Source organism: Hypomesus transpacificus, chromosome 9, assembly GCF_021917145.1.
Source record: "Hypomesus transpacificus isolate Combined female chromosome 9, fHypTra1, whole genome shotgun sequence".
Lineage (NCBI taxonomy): Eukaryota > Metazoa > Chordata > Actinopteri > Osmeriformes > Osmeridae > Hypomesus > Hypomesus transpacificus.
In genome coordinates this window covers 21,805,218-21,821,152 of record NC_061068.1, presented here as the reverse complement: position 1 = coordinate 21,821,152, position 15,935 = coordinate 21,805,218, and the positions used below count along the sequence as shown (strand labels likewise).

The 15,935-nt window shown below is 43.0% G+C and overlaps 1 protein-coding gene across 1 annotated transcript; it reads left to right on the top strand.

Annotated features, from left to right (window-relative positions):
• Window positions 1–700: 700 nt before the first annotated feature.
• On the top strand, window positions 701–11,973 carry pparg (peroxisome proliferator-activated receptor gamma). Its single transcript, XM_047025274.1, has 7 exons — window positions 701–1,040; window positions 4,763–5,023; window positions 5,210–5,379; window positions 6,568–6,706; window positions 8,614–8,813; window positions 10,244–10,760; window positions 11,655–11,973. The coding sequence occupies exons 1-7, from the start codon at window positions 926–928 to the stop codon at window positions 11,900–11,902; spliced, it is 1,650 nt and encodes a 549-aa protein (XP_046881230.1). The 5' UTR covers window positions 701–925; the 3' UTR covers window positions 11,903–11,973.
• The last annotated feature ends 3,962 nt before the right edge of the window (window positions 11,974–15,935 follow it).

Genomic DNA, 15,935 nt, shown 5'->3' with positions numbered 1-15,935 from the left:
GAAAGTGGATAAAAGTTCATGTCCTTAGATGTTGTGCAAACCTAAATTCCCAGGGAGCTACACAATGCAGATCTGGGGGATATGAGCCACTCGCCACAAGCGTGTTGCTGTAACCGTTCCAATGGGATTTTTAAGATCCCCAAGAGTGTTCTTTGTTGAGGAGTTAGTCTGTCATTTATGAGTCCGATCCTGGATCAAACAGAATCAACGTCCTGTAGATCAGACCTTTATCATGCCTGGAATCAGGTGTCTCCAGGCCAGATGGTTTTGTTCATTCAAAAATGTAACAGCACTGCCTACATTTGAAAATTAGAGGGTCTTATCAGGGATCAAAATGTTGTCTGAGGTGGACCCATCCATTTAGCAAACAACAAAGAAGCACATATTTCAGAATTTTTTATACTTGAGGAAAATGACCGCCAGGATTGTACTTAGAAAATAACTGATGTCAACTTTACAGTTAGTTTTTGTTAATTGACTTGCATTGTTGTTTCATTTTGACTATACCGAAGACAACAGTCAGTTGTTTTAAAACAACATAATTACACACACACACACACACATAATGACTTCATTGGTATACCAGTGATTAAAAACACCTTCCCAAAAATATAACCAGTCAGAAAGACCTGTTTCAGCCAAAGACATAATATTGTAGAGTAATCTACATAATCTACAATAGAGTATTGTAGAGTTCTAGAATTGACCTTGTCCGGTCTGCTGTGTTGAGAGAAGTGGAACCAGCGAGAGGCTTCGCGTCAGAATGAAGCAACAGGAAGTCATCTGGCTAGTCTAGCATCTCACACACATGCAAACACGCCACATGATGTGGAGCTGTCTGCATTTCTGCTGAGCTTGATATTCTCCCGGGCAGAGGAATGACTCTCTCTTGTTCCTTTAAACTTGTCACATCCTCAGGAAAGGCATGAGCGGCCCACCTAACCCACACACACACATGACAAGTTCAGCTCTGGTGTCCAGTTATAGCTCTCTGACACACTGTGTCAGAAAGGATCTTCTGCACTCTGGAAGGAGACAGGGTGAGTGCTGTGTTATCGCGTATGTCTTTTTTTTGCCGAGGTGTTCTTATGGAACTGTCGATTGCGACTTAAGTACAAAACCTTCCAAGCAAAATGTTCTGTTCATAACTAGGCTATCCCATAAGAAGTCTTTCCTGCCAAGGACCCCACATCAAGTGAAAGGGAGCTTGTCTCGTTTCACTTGAAGTAGGTGGGCATGGGGCAGACAACAAATCAGTGATGCAAATCAGATTGTGTCTCGTCGCAATTTGAGTCAGTGTGTGCCCGTGTGTGTGCCAGCTCTGTGTGAGATGTGGTCACCTGCCTCCCTCAGCGTTCAGCTTTGATCTGGGAGGTTCAGGCACGCTGTCATTCCCCTAGCATGAGCAAACTCTGAACCAGCCAGGTGCGTGGGAGAACTTCCAGACTCTCGGTTCGACTGAGAGGTGACAGGCTAGACGTGTGGTCAGTGAATGGAAGAGAAACCTTCACAGCCCTTGAGAATGCTGCTTTCACACACTTGACATGCTGTGTGCAAGGTTTGCACTTTTGGGAAGACCGCGTTGGTTCCATTGCACCAGTTGACCAAGTTAGCAGAAGTGCTTCTTCACGTCGTTTTCTGTCCAGGTCTGACGGGGTGTCGTCGCGACCACAAGCACTGTGTGATGTTCATTCTGCTGGTGTCTTGCCTGATGAGGTCAGGAAGTCACTTTGCTCTGAGTGCAGTGTGTGTGTTTTCCACTTTGGGTTTGAGGTTTGATTGGGTTTTGTGTACCCCTGTTTGCCTGTGATTGCAGACTCAAGAAGATTCACTCTGAACCTACCGTTAAGAGGAAGTGAATTTGACATGAGGATTGACATAATGCCCTTTCAGAGACTTCATGGCCTGTTAGAGATGGAGAGATATATATCAAGGGCATTTCCATCTACATGTGTATAGAATGTGAAACTCTAAAACCACAACAACACACACTCTCCGCTGTGTGGCTTGTAGGTGGTGTCTGTGTATTAATGGGCTCTCTGAATTAATACGTAGGTGTCAACGTCTATTTCTTTTGTATTTGGGTCTAAACTTGATCTTGTTGAAAAGTCCCTGCTACTTTTCATCACGTGAGACGTGGATCGTGGGGAGGATTATACGTCCTCTGAATGCAACCAGACTGGTTCCTCTGGAGCATTTCTTTTTACACAGACACGTATTTCCAAATTGTAATTCGTAGAAAGTCATTAGCGTTTCCAGAAACTTTCTCTTTTCGTTTTCAAAATACGTTGTTGTTGTAGGACCTGATATGTTTTTTTATTATTATTGTGTCACAATGTTTAACTCGCAAGCACATTTCACTTTAAGCTATCATTGTTCTGTGTTATTTGATGTGATATCCCAAGCCCTGGACAGAGATTGGTTGTTGTGAAGAAATATGAATGTAAAACATTGCATTCCTTTTGCAAGAACGTCCCTGAAGAGTAGATGTCTTCACATTTTCTTCTTGCTTGTGTATCTTTATAGGCAAAGGAAAAATAAGTTGTCCTTTTCTAAACATAACTTGAGATGGATATGTGCAACTGTAAAATATTGGAAAATTAGCATTTGCTAATTGTCCGTTGCCAGGCATGCAGAGGCAAACCTACTCTGCAGTGCCAGTGTCAAATCAGATGTTGGTGAATATACGTCAGATACTGAACAGGGTGACTTTGCGTGTGTGAGTTGCCCAACTTAAGTATAATTAGCTTAGCTTAGTTTTCTGTGCATATGCACGTGTCTCAAAATAAATAGTTTGTCTCAGAAATGTGTCTGAAACCAAAGTTGGTCTGATGTCTGAAAAAGTTAGTCTGTCTTCCAAGTTTGTCAGACCGATGTCACATGCTGATTCAAGTCAGTCCCACTTAGATCTAGACTCTTTATGATATCTCAGTAAACAATCGAAACAAAATGTGCGAACACCGTCAAGTCTGGTAACATAACGCATCCATTCTTATAATGTATTCACACCACAAGTTCTGTGTGCTATGATTAATGATGACATCAAGGCTCATATCCAGCTTATTTAGGCCGAGATCTTCTTCACATCTTTTCGAGGTCAAATAACAGAGTAGAAGGGATACCGGAGAAGACCGAAAGGATCTTTCAGGGGATGGGCCAGACAGAAGCAGCCACAGCCAGAGGTCTGCAAGATCAGACTTGACATACGGGCCAGGGTCTGGGTGCCAGAAGGTGTAGGCGTGTCACGAGGCAGGTCTCGTGTGAATGCACCGTACATTAATGCTACAGCTCGTGTGTCACCTTTTGTGTCGTCTGATAGGACGGCACACACAGCCTGTGTTCCTACACAGACGGGATCCTTTCTTCACTCGGTCTCCTCCCACGTGCTCGCCCTGCGATGCAACCGTGGAGTGGCTTGAGCCATGTCGCTGAATCATTGTGATAAGAGGGGATGGCTGATGTGAAACACCAATTCACCAGGGGGATGATTCAGTCCTGGGATGTTCTGGGGAGTCGGTGTCTCTTGCCAGAGGTCTGACTCCACAATCTAAAGACTTTGCCAACCAGAGCAGAAGGCCATCCGGATACAAGGCCTGTTTACCGCAACTCTGAATAAGCGGGTATAGGCCAGAACGTAGGCCTCCAACACTATTAATAGGTATCATCTACCCACCACTTCCAGGACATTGCTATATAGAGGATTTGGCTCCTCCTGACACATCTCTGAAACAATGTGGCAGAAGTCGTTTGTTTTAAGTGGATCCCTGTTGATTTGTGTTGCCCGCATTCCCCACTGTTATGAGAAAACAATAAGTCATTTAGGAGAAAGGATGTTTTGTTCCGTGATTATATTTTGGGAAGTCATTTGGAACCATATCAATTCATTAGGGTGTTTTAGGCCCTCTGGTCCTGTATTCCTACTCTTGGCCTTTTGGCGATACAGTAGAATGTATAAGCTTCCATTCGATTTAAGACTTTTAAATTAGTACCATAGAGTTAATGCTGATAAGCAGTCTATTCACAGTTTCAAATAAGCAGGTTTAGCCAGAAATTATGTATAATTGTTTGACGCACTACCAAATGAAATGAATTGAACAGTGGTGGTCATGAAAACCCAGTCCTCGGCTCACGTCACATGACTGCATGTGGCCTGTAGCAATGTCTGAATGGAAGTTTATTGAAAGGGGTCAACCAAGTTAAAGTTCACTTCATTATCAGACACAGGGATTCACGTAGAAGGCTGAGCGCTGAGCACAGCCGTAGCCCGCTGTGTAGTCAGAAGTTCTTTCAGTCCACAGCAGATCTGGTTTAGTGATTTCGATCCGTTTCATCAGATCTGCTTGTCTGGAGTGTCAGATGACAGCATTGTGAAACTTTTCGTCACAGGCTCTGCAGTGCTTTGGACCCATCAAGTCACCACAGTGTTTTCACTGGTAATAGCAGCCTGTCATACAACCGCAGTAAAAGTGTCAGAAGTGTTCGTTTTTTTAACTACCGGCCTCTGCGCTCAGCCGTTCCCAGCCGAGCTGGGCGACCCTGGGTCCTCACAGCGCCGTGTTCAAGCAGGAGAGCGAGGGAACGTGCATGCCTGCCTGTGTGTTTGTGTTTGAGGGGGCGGCAGGTTGAGGTGTGTCTGCGTTCTCGGGGAAGCACACATTCCTAGCCATCTCTCTTGACGTAAATGCATGAATGCTCATGTGTGTGTGTTCTCAGGAGTTTCCCCCACCTGGACCTGACTCTATGTCTCTGTGCTGTCCTTCAGACATGGTGGATACCCAGCTTCTGGCTTGGCCAATGGGCTTCAGCCTGACCCCCGTGGACCTGTCGGAGCTGGACGACAGCTCCCACTCTCTGGACATGAAGCCCTACTCCACCCTGGACTACACCAGCATCTCCAGCTCCATCTCCACCAGTATCTCCAGCAGCCTTTCCACCAGCATGACCTACATCCCCAGCCCACCGCAGTCTGACCACCTGGCCAACATGGATTACACCTACAACTACAAGAGTCACGATGGACAAAGTATGTCTCTCTCTCTGTTGTAGGCTCCTTTGACTTGTCATACCATTGAGCCACCCAGACAATGTGTTATTTATGTTGACCAGGCAGCACCAGTGTAGCAGGATATACAAACGTTTGCCTGAACATGTTGAACGCAGGCTTGTTGGCCTGGTCTCACCTCCTCTGTCGCCTGTTTCCCGTGTTTAGGTTCAATCAAACTGGAGCCCGAATCGCCCCCACAGTATACAGAGAGCAGCCACTTGTATTCCAAACTGCACGATGACCCTTCTCCTGCAATGCTGAACATCGAGTGCCGTGTGTGCGGGGACAAAGCCTCTGGTTTCCACTATGGCGTGCATGCCTGCGAGGGCTGTAAGGTCAGAGTTCTCCCTCTTCTTCCACTGTGTTGCAGTCGCAATTAGCACTGGTTCGGCATCCGACAAGGCTAAAATGAGCTCATGAGTGGCTCGCCTTGAAGTTTTGCTTTTGAACTTGTCTGTCACTTCAACCACAAGCTTATGACAGGTTTCCACTCAGTAGGTAGTGCAGCTTAAGGACGGGCAACCAAGCTGTAAAATATTTAGATAGTGATATGTGTGGTTGTGGGTGTTTGGTATATTTCCACTCATGAGGCGAGATTACCTGATAAAGATGCGGGTTTTCTTGCCCTTCAGATGTGTCATCTTTATGCCACCACTATAGTATAATTTCTAGCATGTTACTGGCAGACTCATCATTTAAAAGTACCACTATTTGCAGGACAGAAGGTATGTCTTCTCATGTGTACCAGTTTATATTATTACACACAATATGACCTGTATTAATACCTATTACTAATATGTTTTCTTTCTTAATTATGACTGAAGTAGACTATTTTAAAATGTGTGTCTAACCTGGTAGTGTACTCTGCATAGAGGGACTGACTGTGTGACACATCATAAGTGACCGTGTGAATGCTGTTATTTGATTATTGAACAAAATCATTGTTCTGTTGTCTGCTCCAATCACTATGGAGAAGAATGCCAAAAGTAGGCGTCAGCCAAACAGGTTAATACTTTTATTGTGTAAAAAACAAAACAAATCTTTACCTCGGTGGAGACTCACAGCCGGAAAAATTCAGACAAAACAAATTCTCACAGAATCGCAAATGTACAAATACATCTTTAACATGAAAATGTGCGATTTGCAATGTCCTTAGAGTATACCATGTTTGGGCCCAATTGATTTTCATCGATCTCACTAGCACCTGACCCATCAGTGTGTAGTGTGTCTTCATATAAGGTCTCTGGTATTTCATTACTGTGGTTGTCAATGATCGCGTGACAACATGGGCAGAGTAGGCGGTTTATCTGAGATATCACCAAGCCCTTTATGACTCCACGCATAATCAGCAGATGAAAAATTGCTTTTTATGTTGACTTAAGAAAGCATGACTGAACATGACCCTATTGATCTTAAGGACAACAGGACCAACACCACAAATGGACTGACTGGCATACACATTGAGTAGGGATCTGTTCATCATGCCGGCTTTTCTTCATGACATTTTGTGTTTGTGTTTTTAGGGTTTTTTCCGTAGGACCATAAGGTTGAAGCTTGTTTACGACCACTGTGATCTTCACTGTCGCATCCACAAAAAGAGCCGCAACAAATGCCAATACTGCCGTTTTCAGAAATGCCTCATGGTGGGCATGTCACACAACGGTAAGAAATGACCTCTGGATAATAGACGCCAACCCTGATTGGCAATGAATGAGTCTTCTTTCTTATAACCACAGTGGATTGTGGGGCCCCTCTTACTCTTTATTTAGATTCAAAAGATTCAGTTCACAAACAACTGATCACAAAGTCAGAAAATGCGTGTGTACCCTGTGTTGTGCAAAAGTGCAAAGTGTTGTGTACCCTATTCCAGCACATCCTACACAGGTCTAAGAGCCTGCACCCTCGTTCCTCAACATGGTTAATGTTCTTGACCACGCGTATTATCTCTTAACCCTTGAAGAATGATTATAGAATATTTTTGTTTGTGAGACCCCAATATACTGGCTTCACCAATGATGATTAAGATCTTTATCTTATCATCTACCAGTCCTATGATGTATATGCAGTGGCATATTTCCTCTGCTGTTTCCGCTGCTGTCTTAGAACCCCAGCCGTCTATACCATGTCTTGGTTTCCTTTCCGAGTTTTCACCTTTCTGTAAAAGAAAGAAAAAAAGACACGTAAACCCCCCCCCCGCCTGCAAGCTTCTATACTTGAAACTATTTTTGAAAGAGCTGCTGTGGGTGTTTAGAGTCTGAGTAACCCAGAGCCGATAAGACACTTCTGGTATATGACTCTAGTGTTTTCACAGTGGCAGGTCATTCAAGTTTGTCCTTATACAACCACCAGGATTTCAATAGATTGCATTCTTTTCACTCCCCGCCTCGCTCTCTCCCTCTCTCTGCTAGTGGTTGGTGAAATTTAGGTCGGTAAGTTTTAGATGTGTCTTTTTTTTTTTATCAATGATTCATGGAGCAAGCCTAGCTGTCTCCCGTAATGCCTTGTCACTGTTCTTGGCTCGGTTCCTAGACGTAGGAGGCAGCAGCTATGTATACGTTTACAAAAGGTGTGATGGTGATAGGGCCACAAGGAGTTATCACGCAATACAACCATTATACAACCACATACACAACAGGCACGTTAAAAATCTGTTGACTTCTGGAAAAAGAATAATGAGATGGATTAGCTCACTAAAAGATGTGACGTAAAAGGGATGGGGAATTAAGACTTTTGAGGATGTCAGAAGTTCATGTTTCAGACATGTTTTGTGTGTGCATTTTGAGCTGAGGTTCAAGTTATGCAAAGCTTTCTTTTTGTCAGTTTGTTTAAACCTTGCCACCCACAATGATACAATCTGAATACCAGTCTTTTCTCTATCTCTAGAGAAGCTTCGTTTTTGACAGTTCAGTGCTGATGGCCGTCATCTGATGAACCTTGTTAAACTGGGGGTCATTGGCCATTAACTTTTATTGACATACTGTTCAAACATCAGACATGTGATAAATAGTTATACAAATGGTTGAAAACGATCCTGTTATTGTAAATATCCTCATCTATATTTCAAGTCTTTGAGTCCTTGAATATATCTCAAAATAGTTTTATCTCAGAATGCCTATCTATTTCATCTGCACATTTCCTTTTCTCATAAAACCATCCAACATAAAAGGGTTATAAAAACAATGTGAACGACTTCATTACTGTGTTCTTCTGAGAATCTTCTTGGTAGGCTTTTTACGTCACACATCACAGCCAGCACAATTGGAGATGTCCATGAAAATGTTGAAGTCTGGGAGATCTGAAAGGGAATAGACTGTAATGTGTGTGTTTGTGTGTGCGTGTGCCCAGGCTTGTGTTTCATTTACATTTAGTCATTTAGCAGACGCTCTTATCCAGAGCGACTTACAGTAAGTCCAGGGAAACTTCCCCCAAGGCAAGTAGGGTGAAGTGCCTTGCCCAAGGACACAACATCATGTGGCACGGCGGGGAATCGATCCGGCAACCTTCTGATTACTAGCCCGACTCCCTCACCGCTCAGCCATCTGACTCCCTGTTTCATATCCCATTCCCAGCCATTCGTTTTGGCAGGATGCCCCAAGCGGAGAAGGAGAAGCTGCTGGCTGAGTTCTCCACTGACATGGAGCATATGCACCCTGAGGCTGCAGACCTGAGGGCCCTGGCCAAACATCTCTACGAGTCCTATCTCAAGTACTTCCCCCTGACCAAAGCCAAGGCCAGGGCCATCCTCTCGGGGAAGACTGGGGACAACGCGGTGCGTATGTCGAGATGGCCCACGGACACTAGTCACCCTGTTTACTCACTTTCTCACACACCCCTCTAGTGATATTTTGGTCTAGTCCAGTAGATAGATACTTTCTGTAGGACTCTTTTGTTTTTAGGCACCAGAAGGACCAATCAGACACTAATCAAATCAGTCTAAATTGATTTATTTTCAACACTGAACCAGATTTATCACAGACTGCACTACAATATTAGACATAAAATGGCATGTTGAGTGAAGTTCAAAAGAGGACTCTTTTTGTATTTAATAGGCTTTGACATGGGGAGTGGAAATTCAGGTTTCACATATTCACGTGTTGTTCAAGTGTAGGAGGTTTCAAGTTCCCATCGCAGGTACAGTACTATACTAATGAGGGACTATTGTGCGGTATAATGTTATCTGCTTTCTTTGGTAGATTGCACACAGATGAGCCTGTCAGTCAACTTATTTTATGGGTACTGAAACTAAGTGAACTGAATTGAGAAGAGGCACAGCAGAAAGGGGGTTGTTTGAGCAAACACTGTTAATTCACAGTCAGTAGGAAGCCTAACGTTGTCAATGTGTGACTAAACTTAGAAACGAAATATCTAATCTGAAAAACCAAGACACTCATAGCCTCATATTAACCCTTAATATTACTATTTATTTTGACAAATTGGTTTAGCTGTAAAGTGTAGGACGCACATTTCTATAGTGTCTCTACAATGCTATATATCCTGAATGTCCTTAGTCTTTGCATCCATGGAAATTTAGATTCAGTTGCTTCTGTTTGGATTTGTTTTATCCTGCAGCCTTCTCGCCTGAAGTGTAGTAGCTTCAGAGGAGATGCAGCAGTCTTTACAAAGCCGCTCAGGCATGCTAGACTGTCATACGCTCCTGTGGTAACCGATAGTTCCAAGGCTAGTTGACATCCCCTCTCTCAGCTTGTTATGGCTGTTCCCCCTGGTGATACCGGCCAAATGATACAGAACAGCTGTCTGCAGCAGGAATATTTATCAAAGCCCAAGAAGCAAACTGTAAATCTTTAAACCATGTCGAGGACAATACGGATACTGATTCGCGCCAGTGCATTATGTGCTTGCCAATGTATTTCCAAACAGTTTGCTTGGCCTGGTTGAAATTTTTACCCCAGTGAAATGTAACAAAGAGAAGTTTTCTTTTTTTCCATGTCCTTTCCTCGTGTCCAAGACAAATGATTCCGGTTCCAAGACATTAATAATACTGTGTAGATGCTTGTCTGCAATCATAGGTTTGATTACGCTAAGAAAGACACAGGCATCACAGCTCATGTTCAGTTGAAGGCTCTACTATTAACATGAGTTATTACTCCCCAACTCCCCAAAAGAGTGATGTAACCTCAGAAAACGTGAGAAACCCTCGGTCCTGTCCAGTAGAATGACGGTGCGTTTGTCTCTCCTCAGCCCTTTGTCATTCATGACATCAAGTCCCTGATGGAGGGAGAGCAGTTCATAAACTGCCGCCAGATCCCAGTGCCGGACCTGCAGCCTCCCTCCAGTCTTGGGCAGGGAGTCCGGGGGGGCGTGGGGATGGCGGACGGGGTCCAGGAGCCCACGAACGCCGTCGAGCTGCGCTTCTTCTACAGCTGCCAGTCGCGCTCCGCAGAGGCCGTGCGGGAGATCACGGAATTTGCCAAAAGCATCCCGGGCTTCGTCGGGTTGGACCTGAACGATCAGGTGACCCTGCTGAAGTACGGCGTGATCGAGGTGCTGATCATCATGATGGCGCCGTTGATGAACAAGGACGGGACGCTCATCTCCTATGGCCAGATCTTCATGACCAGGGAGTTCCTCAAGAGCCTGAGGAGGCCCTTCTGCGAGATGATGGAGCCCAAGTTTGAGTTCTCCGTCAAGTTCAACATGCTCGAGTTGGATGACAGCGACATGGCCCTCTTCCTCGCCGTCATCATCCTCAGTGGGGGTGAGTCATGAGGCAGTAACATTCTGCACCGTGACACCATGAAACATGGCTTCGTCTCAGCTCATGTCATTTCAAAACAGCAAAATGTATGTTCCTCGCTATTGTTGTTTTTGCGGTCCCGGCAATGATTTATCGGAAGTATGGCATGTATGTTGCGAAAGAAATGAAGCGCTGTGTGATATGTTTTTAATCTCAGGCAGGGGGGGAATTACATTGATAACATATCTGAGTTATCATGTCAGCGGCTACTAAAACACAAGTCAACTTGTTCTGTCCTTGACCATTACTTCAAATGTTATGAAAGAACTGCTGTGTGTGGTGTCTGTAAACTCATCTGTAGAAGCCATGCCAAGTTAAACTGGTTTGCTACTTACTATAATGCTTAACAGAACCATGGTTATTGTGTCCAGTGTCCTCTTGATTCATTTGAAATACATCACAGCAGATTCAGAGGTGGTTTAGATTGGCCGGTTAGCATTGTCATGGCTTTTTGATAACAGTCCAACCTTGAACCCACTCGTACCTCGATTACCCACATCAGACCACTCCAGAAGACCTGTGAAACATTAACCTAAATGACAGAGACGATAGTCTGAAATAGAGATAAACGCCGAGTTGTGTAAATATAGAACTTGTATTTTTATTTGTATTGTGTGTCTCCGTTTTCCATTGCCAAGTACATGAAAGCATTCCTCCTCCCAGCCTCAAAACATCAGTAGATAAGTAGACTCGACTCAATCCTCCTCCTTCAGGCGCCCACATGTAGCTTCCCGTCTTAGTCAGCGTTTTAGCCTATGTTAGATGTCACAAAGCCATAACGTGTCGCTTGAACAAGTCTTCCCGTCGAGCGCCGCTGACGGGTCCTCTCTCCGTGTGTGTCTCCCCGCTCCTCAGATCGTCCGGGCCTGCTGAACGTCAAGCCCATCGAGCAGCTGCAGGAGACCGTCCTCCACTCCCTGGAGCTCCAGCTGAAGCTGAGCCACCCGGACTCCATGCAGCTGTTCGCCAAACTCCTCCAGAAGATGACCGACCTGCGGCAGATCGTCACGGACCACGTGCACCTCATCCAGCTGCTGAAGAAGACCGAGGTGGACATGTGCCTGCATCCGCTCCTGCAGGAGATCATGAAAGACCTGTACTAGAGAGAGAGAGACACACAGAGAGAGAGAGAGAGAGAGAGAGAGAGACACAGAGAGAGAGAGAGACACAGAGAGAGAGAGAGAGAGAGAGAGAGAGAGAGACAGACAGACACAGAGAGAGAAAGAGAGAGAGAGAGAGAGAGACAGACAGACACAGAGAGAGAAAGAGAGAAAGAGAGAAAGAGAGAAAGAGAGAGAGAGAGAGAGAGAGAGAGAGAGAGAGAGAGAGAGAGAGAGAGAGAGAGAGAGAGAGACTCTGGTCGTAATACGGGAACATATTAGTCATTGTGCCACTGCTGAGCCTAGACATTTCACTGTAGTAGAAAGCCACCAACACACCAACTATCAGACTAAACCATAAAGGGACCAGTGCCAATAATTGTTTTTTTTTGCAGCCTGTCTTCAAACAGAGAAAGGGATAGAGGTCAGGGGGGTTAGAGATGGAGGTTCTCAGCCTTTGAATCATCACTGTGAATAGTTAGCCGCACACAATCTCTTTAATGAGCAGTGTCTCTGCATGTGGCCCAACTGCATGTACATGATGAGTACAGCTTGTGTTCGTAACACAAACGGATCCCATGTCAAGGCATCAATATATGACTTTTCGTAAACCACTTAATCCAAGATTACCATTCTTGTGTGATGCACTTTGCAAGCTTTTTGGACTGTTTCATAAAAACTTTGTGATATTAATGCCACACCCAGAGAAGATTTTATTTTTCTTGTGTACAAATAATTTGCCCTCCTAATCTCTTTCCAAAGAGCATATTGGTTCATTTTAAATGACCATTCTCTTTTTTATGTCGAATGATAGGGAGATAAATTACTTCTATTTGCTACTTTTTTATTGGTGAAACTGTATGTTTATATGATTGAAATGTCACTTTTACATTACATGATGATGTATTGATGTCAATGCGGAGAATATATATCAACATGTGTAAATAAATATTTTGTTGATGTTTTATTCTTTCATTTTTTAATGTCGCTACATAGGATTTTATCTTAAAGCCATACACTTGGACCAAAGGAGAGTGATTTCATTGTCCTTACACGTGTCTGACTAATAGCTTCCTACTACTGTATGTTGTAGACCTTTAAGGTGTGCGTGCAACACAAACCCCTAGAGCTATTTTACAGATATTACATCACCCTTTCATTGCGTCTTTCCAAACACACCTTTTTGTGATTGCAAAATGTGAACTCTGCTGAAGACAAAATCAGATGGTTGAAATATGATTCCCAGCTGGACTTGGGGGTCCTTCTGGATGTAGAATGAAAATGCAACACACAATAAGCACATTCAAAATAACATTTTACTATTGTGAACATGTTTTTAAGGGTGACAGTGAAATATACCAATGAGGAGCAGAGCGTATACTATCACATACAGCAGTCATGGACATTCAATGGTTAAACGCAAACTTGGCAGCGATACATGATTTCAGTGACATAATATAAAGCCTCAGTAGGTTACCGTCCTTGAAAGTAAACAGAAAGATGATAAATGAGTTCCCTGCGTGCAATGTGTAAAGCTTTCCTTAAAAGATAAAATCACATGGTTTCATTTAAAATAACCTAAATCAACAAGTTTCAGTCCATAAAATGTGCCGTCCGTGTACTTGAAAGTAGAGCAGGCTACACTATACTGCTGCTTCTGTAGAAGCGCCCGTAATCCAGCGTAGGTTGAAGGGATTTAAAAAGCTTGTAGATCCTGTTGAGCCGCACAAGTCCAGCCTATTTCCTATGCTGAAGTACGAGAAAGAAGTGAGTTGACCCTAAAAATAAAAGTTGGAGTTGGCAGGTGGGTATTCTGGAAGTGGGCCCGGTGGTCCTTTCAGTGATGATAATTAAACAAGGTTTTTATGTTGTGTCAGCATATCCTTACTTTGTTAGTAACCGGTCTCAGCTGACCAGATCCTGCCAACATTCTTCAGTGGCTCTGCCAAATACTGTTCAAAAGTATATTTTCCTGTTCTCAAAAGCTCTTAAAAGAACAGTGTCCAAAGATAGCTTTTGGTTAACACAGGGATATCATGTTTTTGTTTTACTGTAATGGCATAGTTCATGTTTGTCTCCACAAAAGACTGCAGCTTCTATCTGTCATCTCTGCTGTTTAGACATTAAGTAGGAGTTCCAGTTAGGATTTTGTTTTTGAAACTTGATGAGACACACCTGCATTTGAGAACAGAATAAGACTCATACCTAAATAGTAAAAAATGATTCCGGGAACAATTAAGTTTGATACACCAGTTTAGGTTTTTGGAGGTCAAACGTTTTTCACGTTTTTTTTATAATAAATGATTTTGGGGAAAAGAAAAAAACTGTATTTCCATTTAATTTGTCATCATTGCAAACTGGTTACAAATGATGCCGGTGGTGATAAAGAGTAGCAGTATGATGTCACTTGAGTTTACATTTAATTTAGATTACTAATGTGGAGTTGAAACAAGCCAATAATTAGTAATTATAAGACATTCAATTTGAGCAATAAGAAATATGCAAAAGTGTATCTTTATGTACTGTATGTCTAACTTCTGACAGACAAATCGCTTAGTAGAATTATAAACATATGTTCTACTTATTTGCTTCGTTGCTTTACACAAGTTGTCTTTTGGAAAATATTCGGTAATAAATCAGTGTACAGAAGGCCCTATGCTCCTTGTTTTTATGACACACACAATGAGACTCACTGTTAAAAATCTTCAAACCTAAAATACTTTGATATGAGGGAGTCTAAGGTTCATTCTCTTGTAATGACAGACAAAGATTTAATAATTTGTTAAATTCAAACGTCTAGTTAACCGTAATCCAACCGCAATTCGTATACGTACTTTAGCCACAAATTTGCCAAGAATTGTAGGCTTCAAACACGCCTACAATTCTCAGTATCCGCTGTACAGTTTTCCTTTTCTCTGAACTTCTTTTTTTGAGGAGCAAGATGATGATTTGGCAATCCACATTTCCATAGATCATGATGATGACTGATGATAAATGGACAGCTGCTGAAATCACCATTATAACTTTTAATCCCTAATATTCATCATAATAATTCAAATCAAATCCCAAAACATTTTAATAGCCCTTCTTACAAGAAATGTCACAGAGGGCTTCACATATGCCCATACAACTGCCCCTCAACCAGCCTACACCCTCAAGCAACACCCTCAACCAGCCTACACCCTCAACCAGCCTACACCCTCAACCAGCCTACACCCTCAAGCAAGACTCCTCCTTGGGAGGAGCAATTCAGTGAGGGATCCCGTCCACCAGAGACGGTTGGTGAAAGAGAGGTGCAGAACAGGCTAAAATTCAGTCCCTATAGAATTCAGCTCTATAACCCCTCCAATGAATGTAAAATGTCATTCTGGTGACCAGACACATCTGTTACAGCATTTCTAACTTTCCATGTTTCTGTTACGAAAACTGACTTTGGGGTTTGCTCTCCTGCACCTGCACCAAAAAAGAAAAGAAAATAGTTTACACATTATTTCATTCACTTTTTATTGTCATTGAATGTATTTATTGATTTGATCAACAGTAAGCAGCAATGTCTCTGATTTCTGACTTGTTCTCCCCTCATTTTTGCTGTAGAGCTGAACTTTTCTTCTGGGAAATTACTTCACAGATCTATTTCACAGATCCTTGAAGCTACACTTGGTCATAAATAAATGTAAAAAATGAGAAATAGTTGTCCCAATTCTTTCCTTCAGCTCTTTTACAAATGAAGACAAGGAGGAAGACCTGCTTCACCGACGGAAATTGGCTGGAACTAGATTGCGGGAACATAATAGGCTGGACAGTAGCAGCACTGATACAAACATTATAAATTGACATTGCACTGGCACTTAGCTGTCTGTGTTTCTGAACAGCTCTCTGTGGGCCTCATTAGCACATGTTTATGAAAGATAAACCCTTTCTTTTTTTTTACTGAAAAAGCCTACCTATTGTACCTTTTAAAAAGAAAATGAATGTTGTGACCTCAATTTCACAGGCCTTTCTGATTTACAGCAACAAAATTTCACTGGCTTTCAAA

Bases quoted from the DNA above. Each gene is read 5' to 3' on its own strand.
- pparg (XM_047025274.1), top strand. From the start codon at position 926: ATGAGCGGCCCACCTAACCCACACACACACATGACAAGTTCAGCTCTG. The intron at 1,041-4,762 runs GTGAGTGCTGTG...GCTGTCCTTCAG, and splicing joins GCACTCTGGAAGGAGACAGG to ACATGGTGGATACCCAGCTT. The intron at 5,024-5,209 runs GTATGTCTCTCT...TCCCGTGTTTAG, and splicing joins CAAGAGTCACGATGGACAAA to GTTCAATCAAACTGGAGCCC.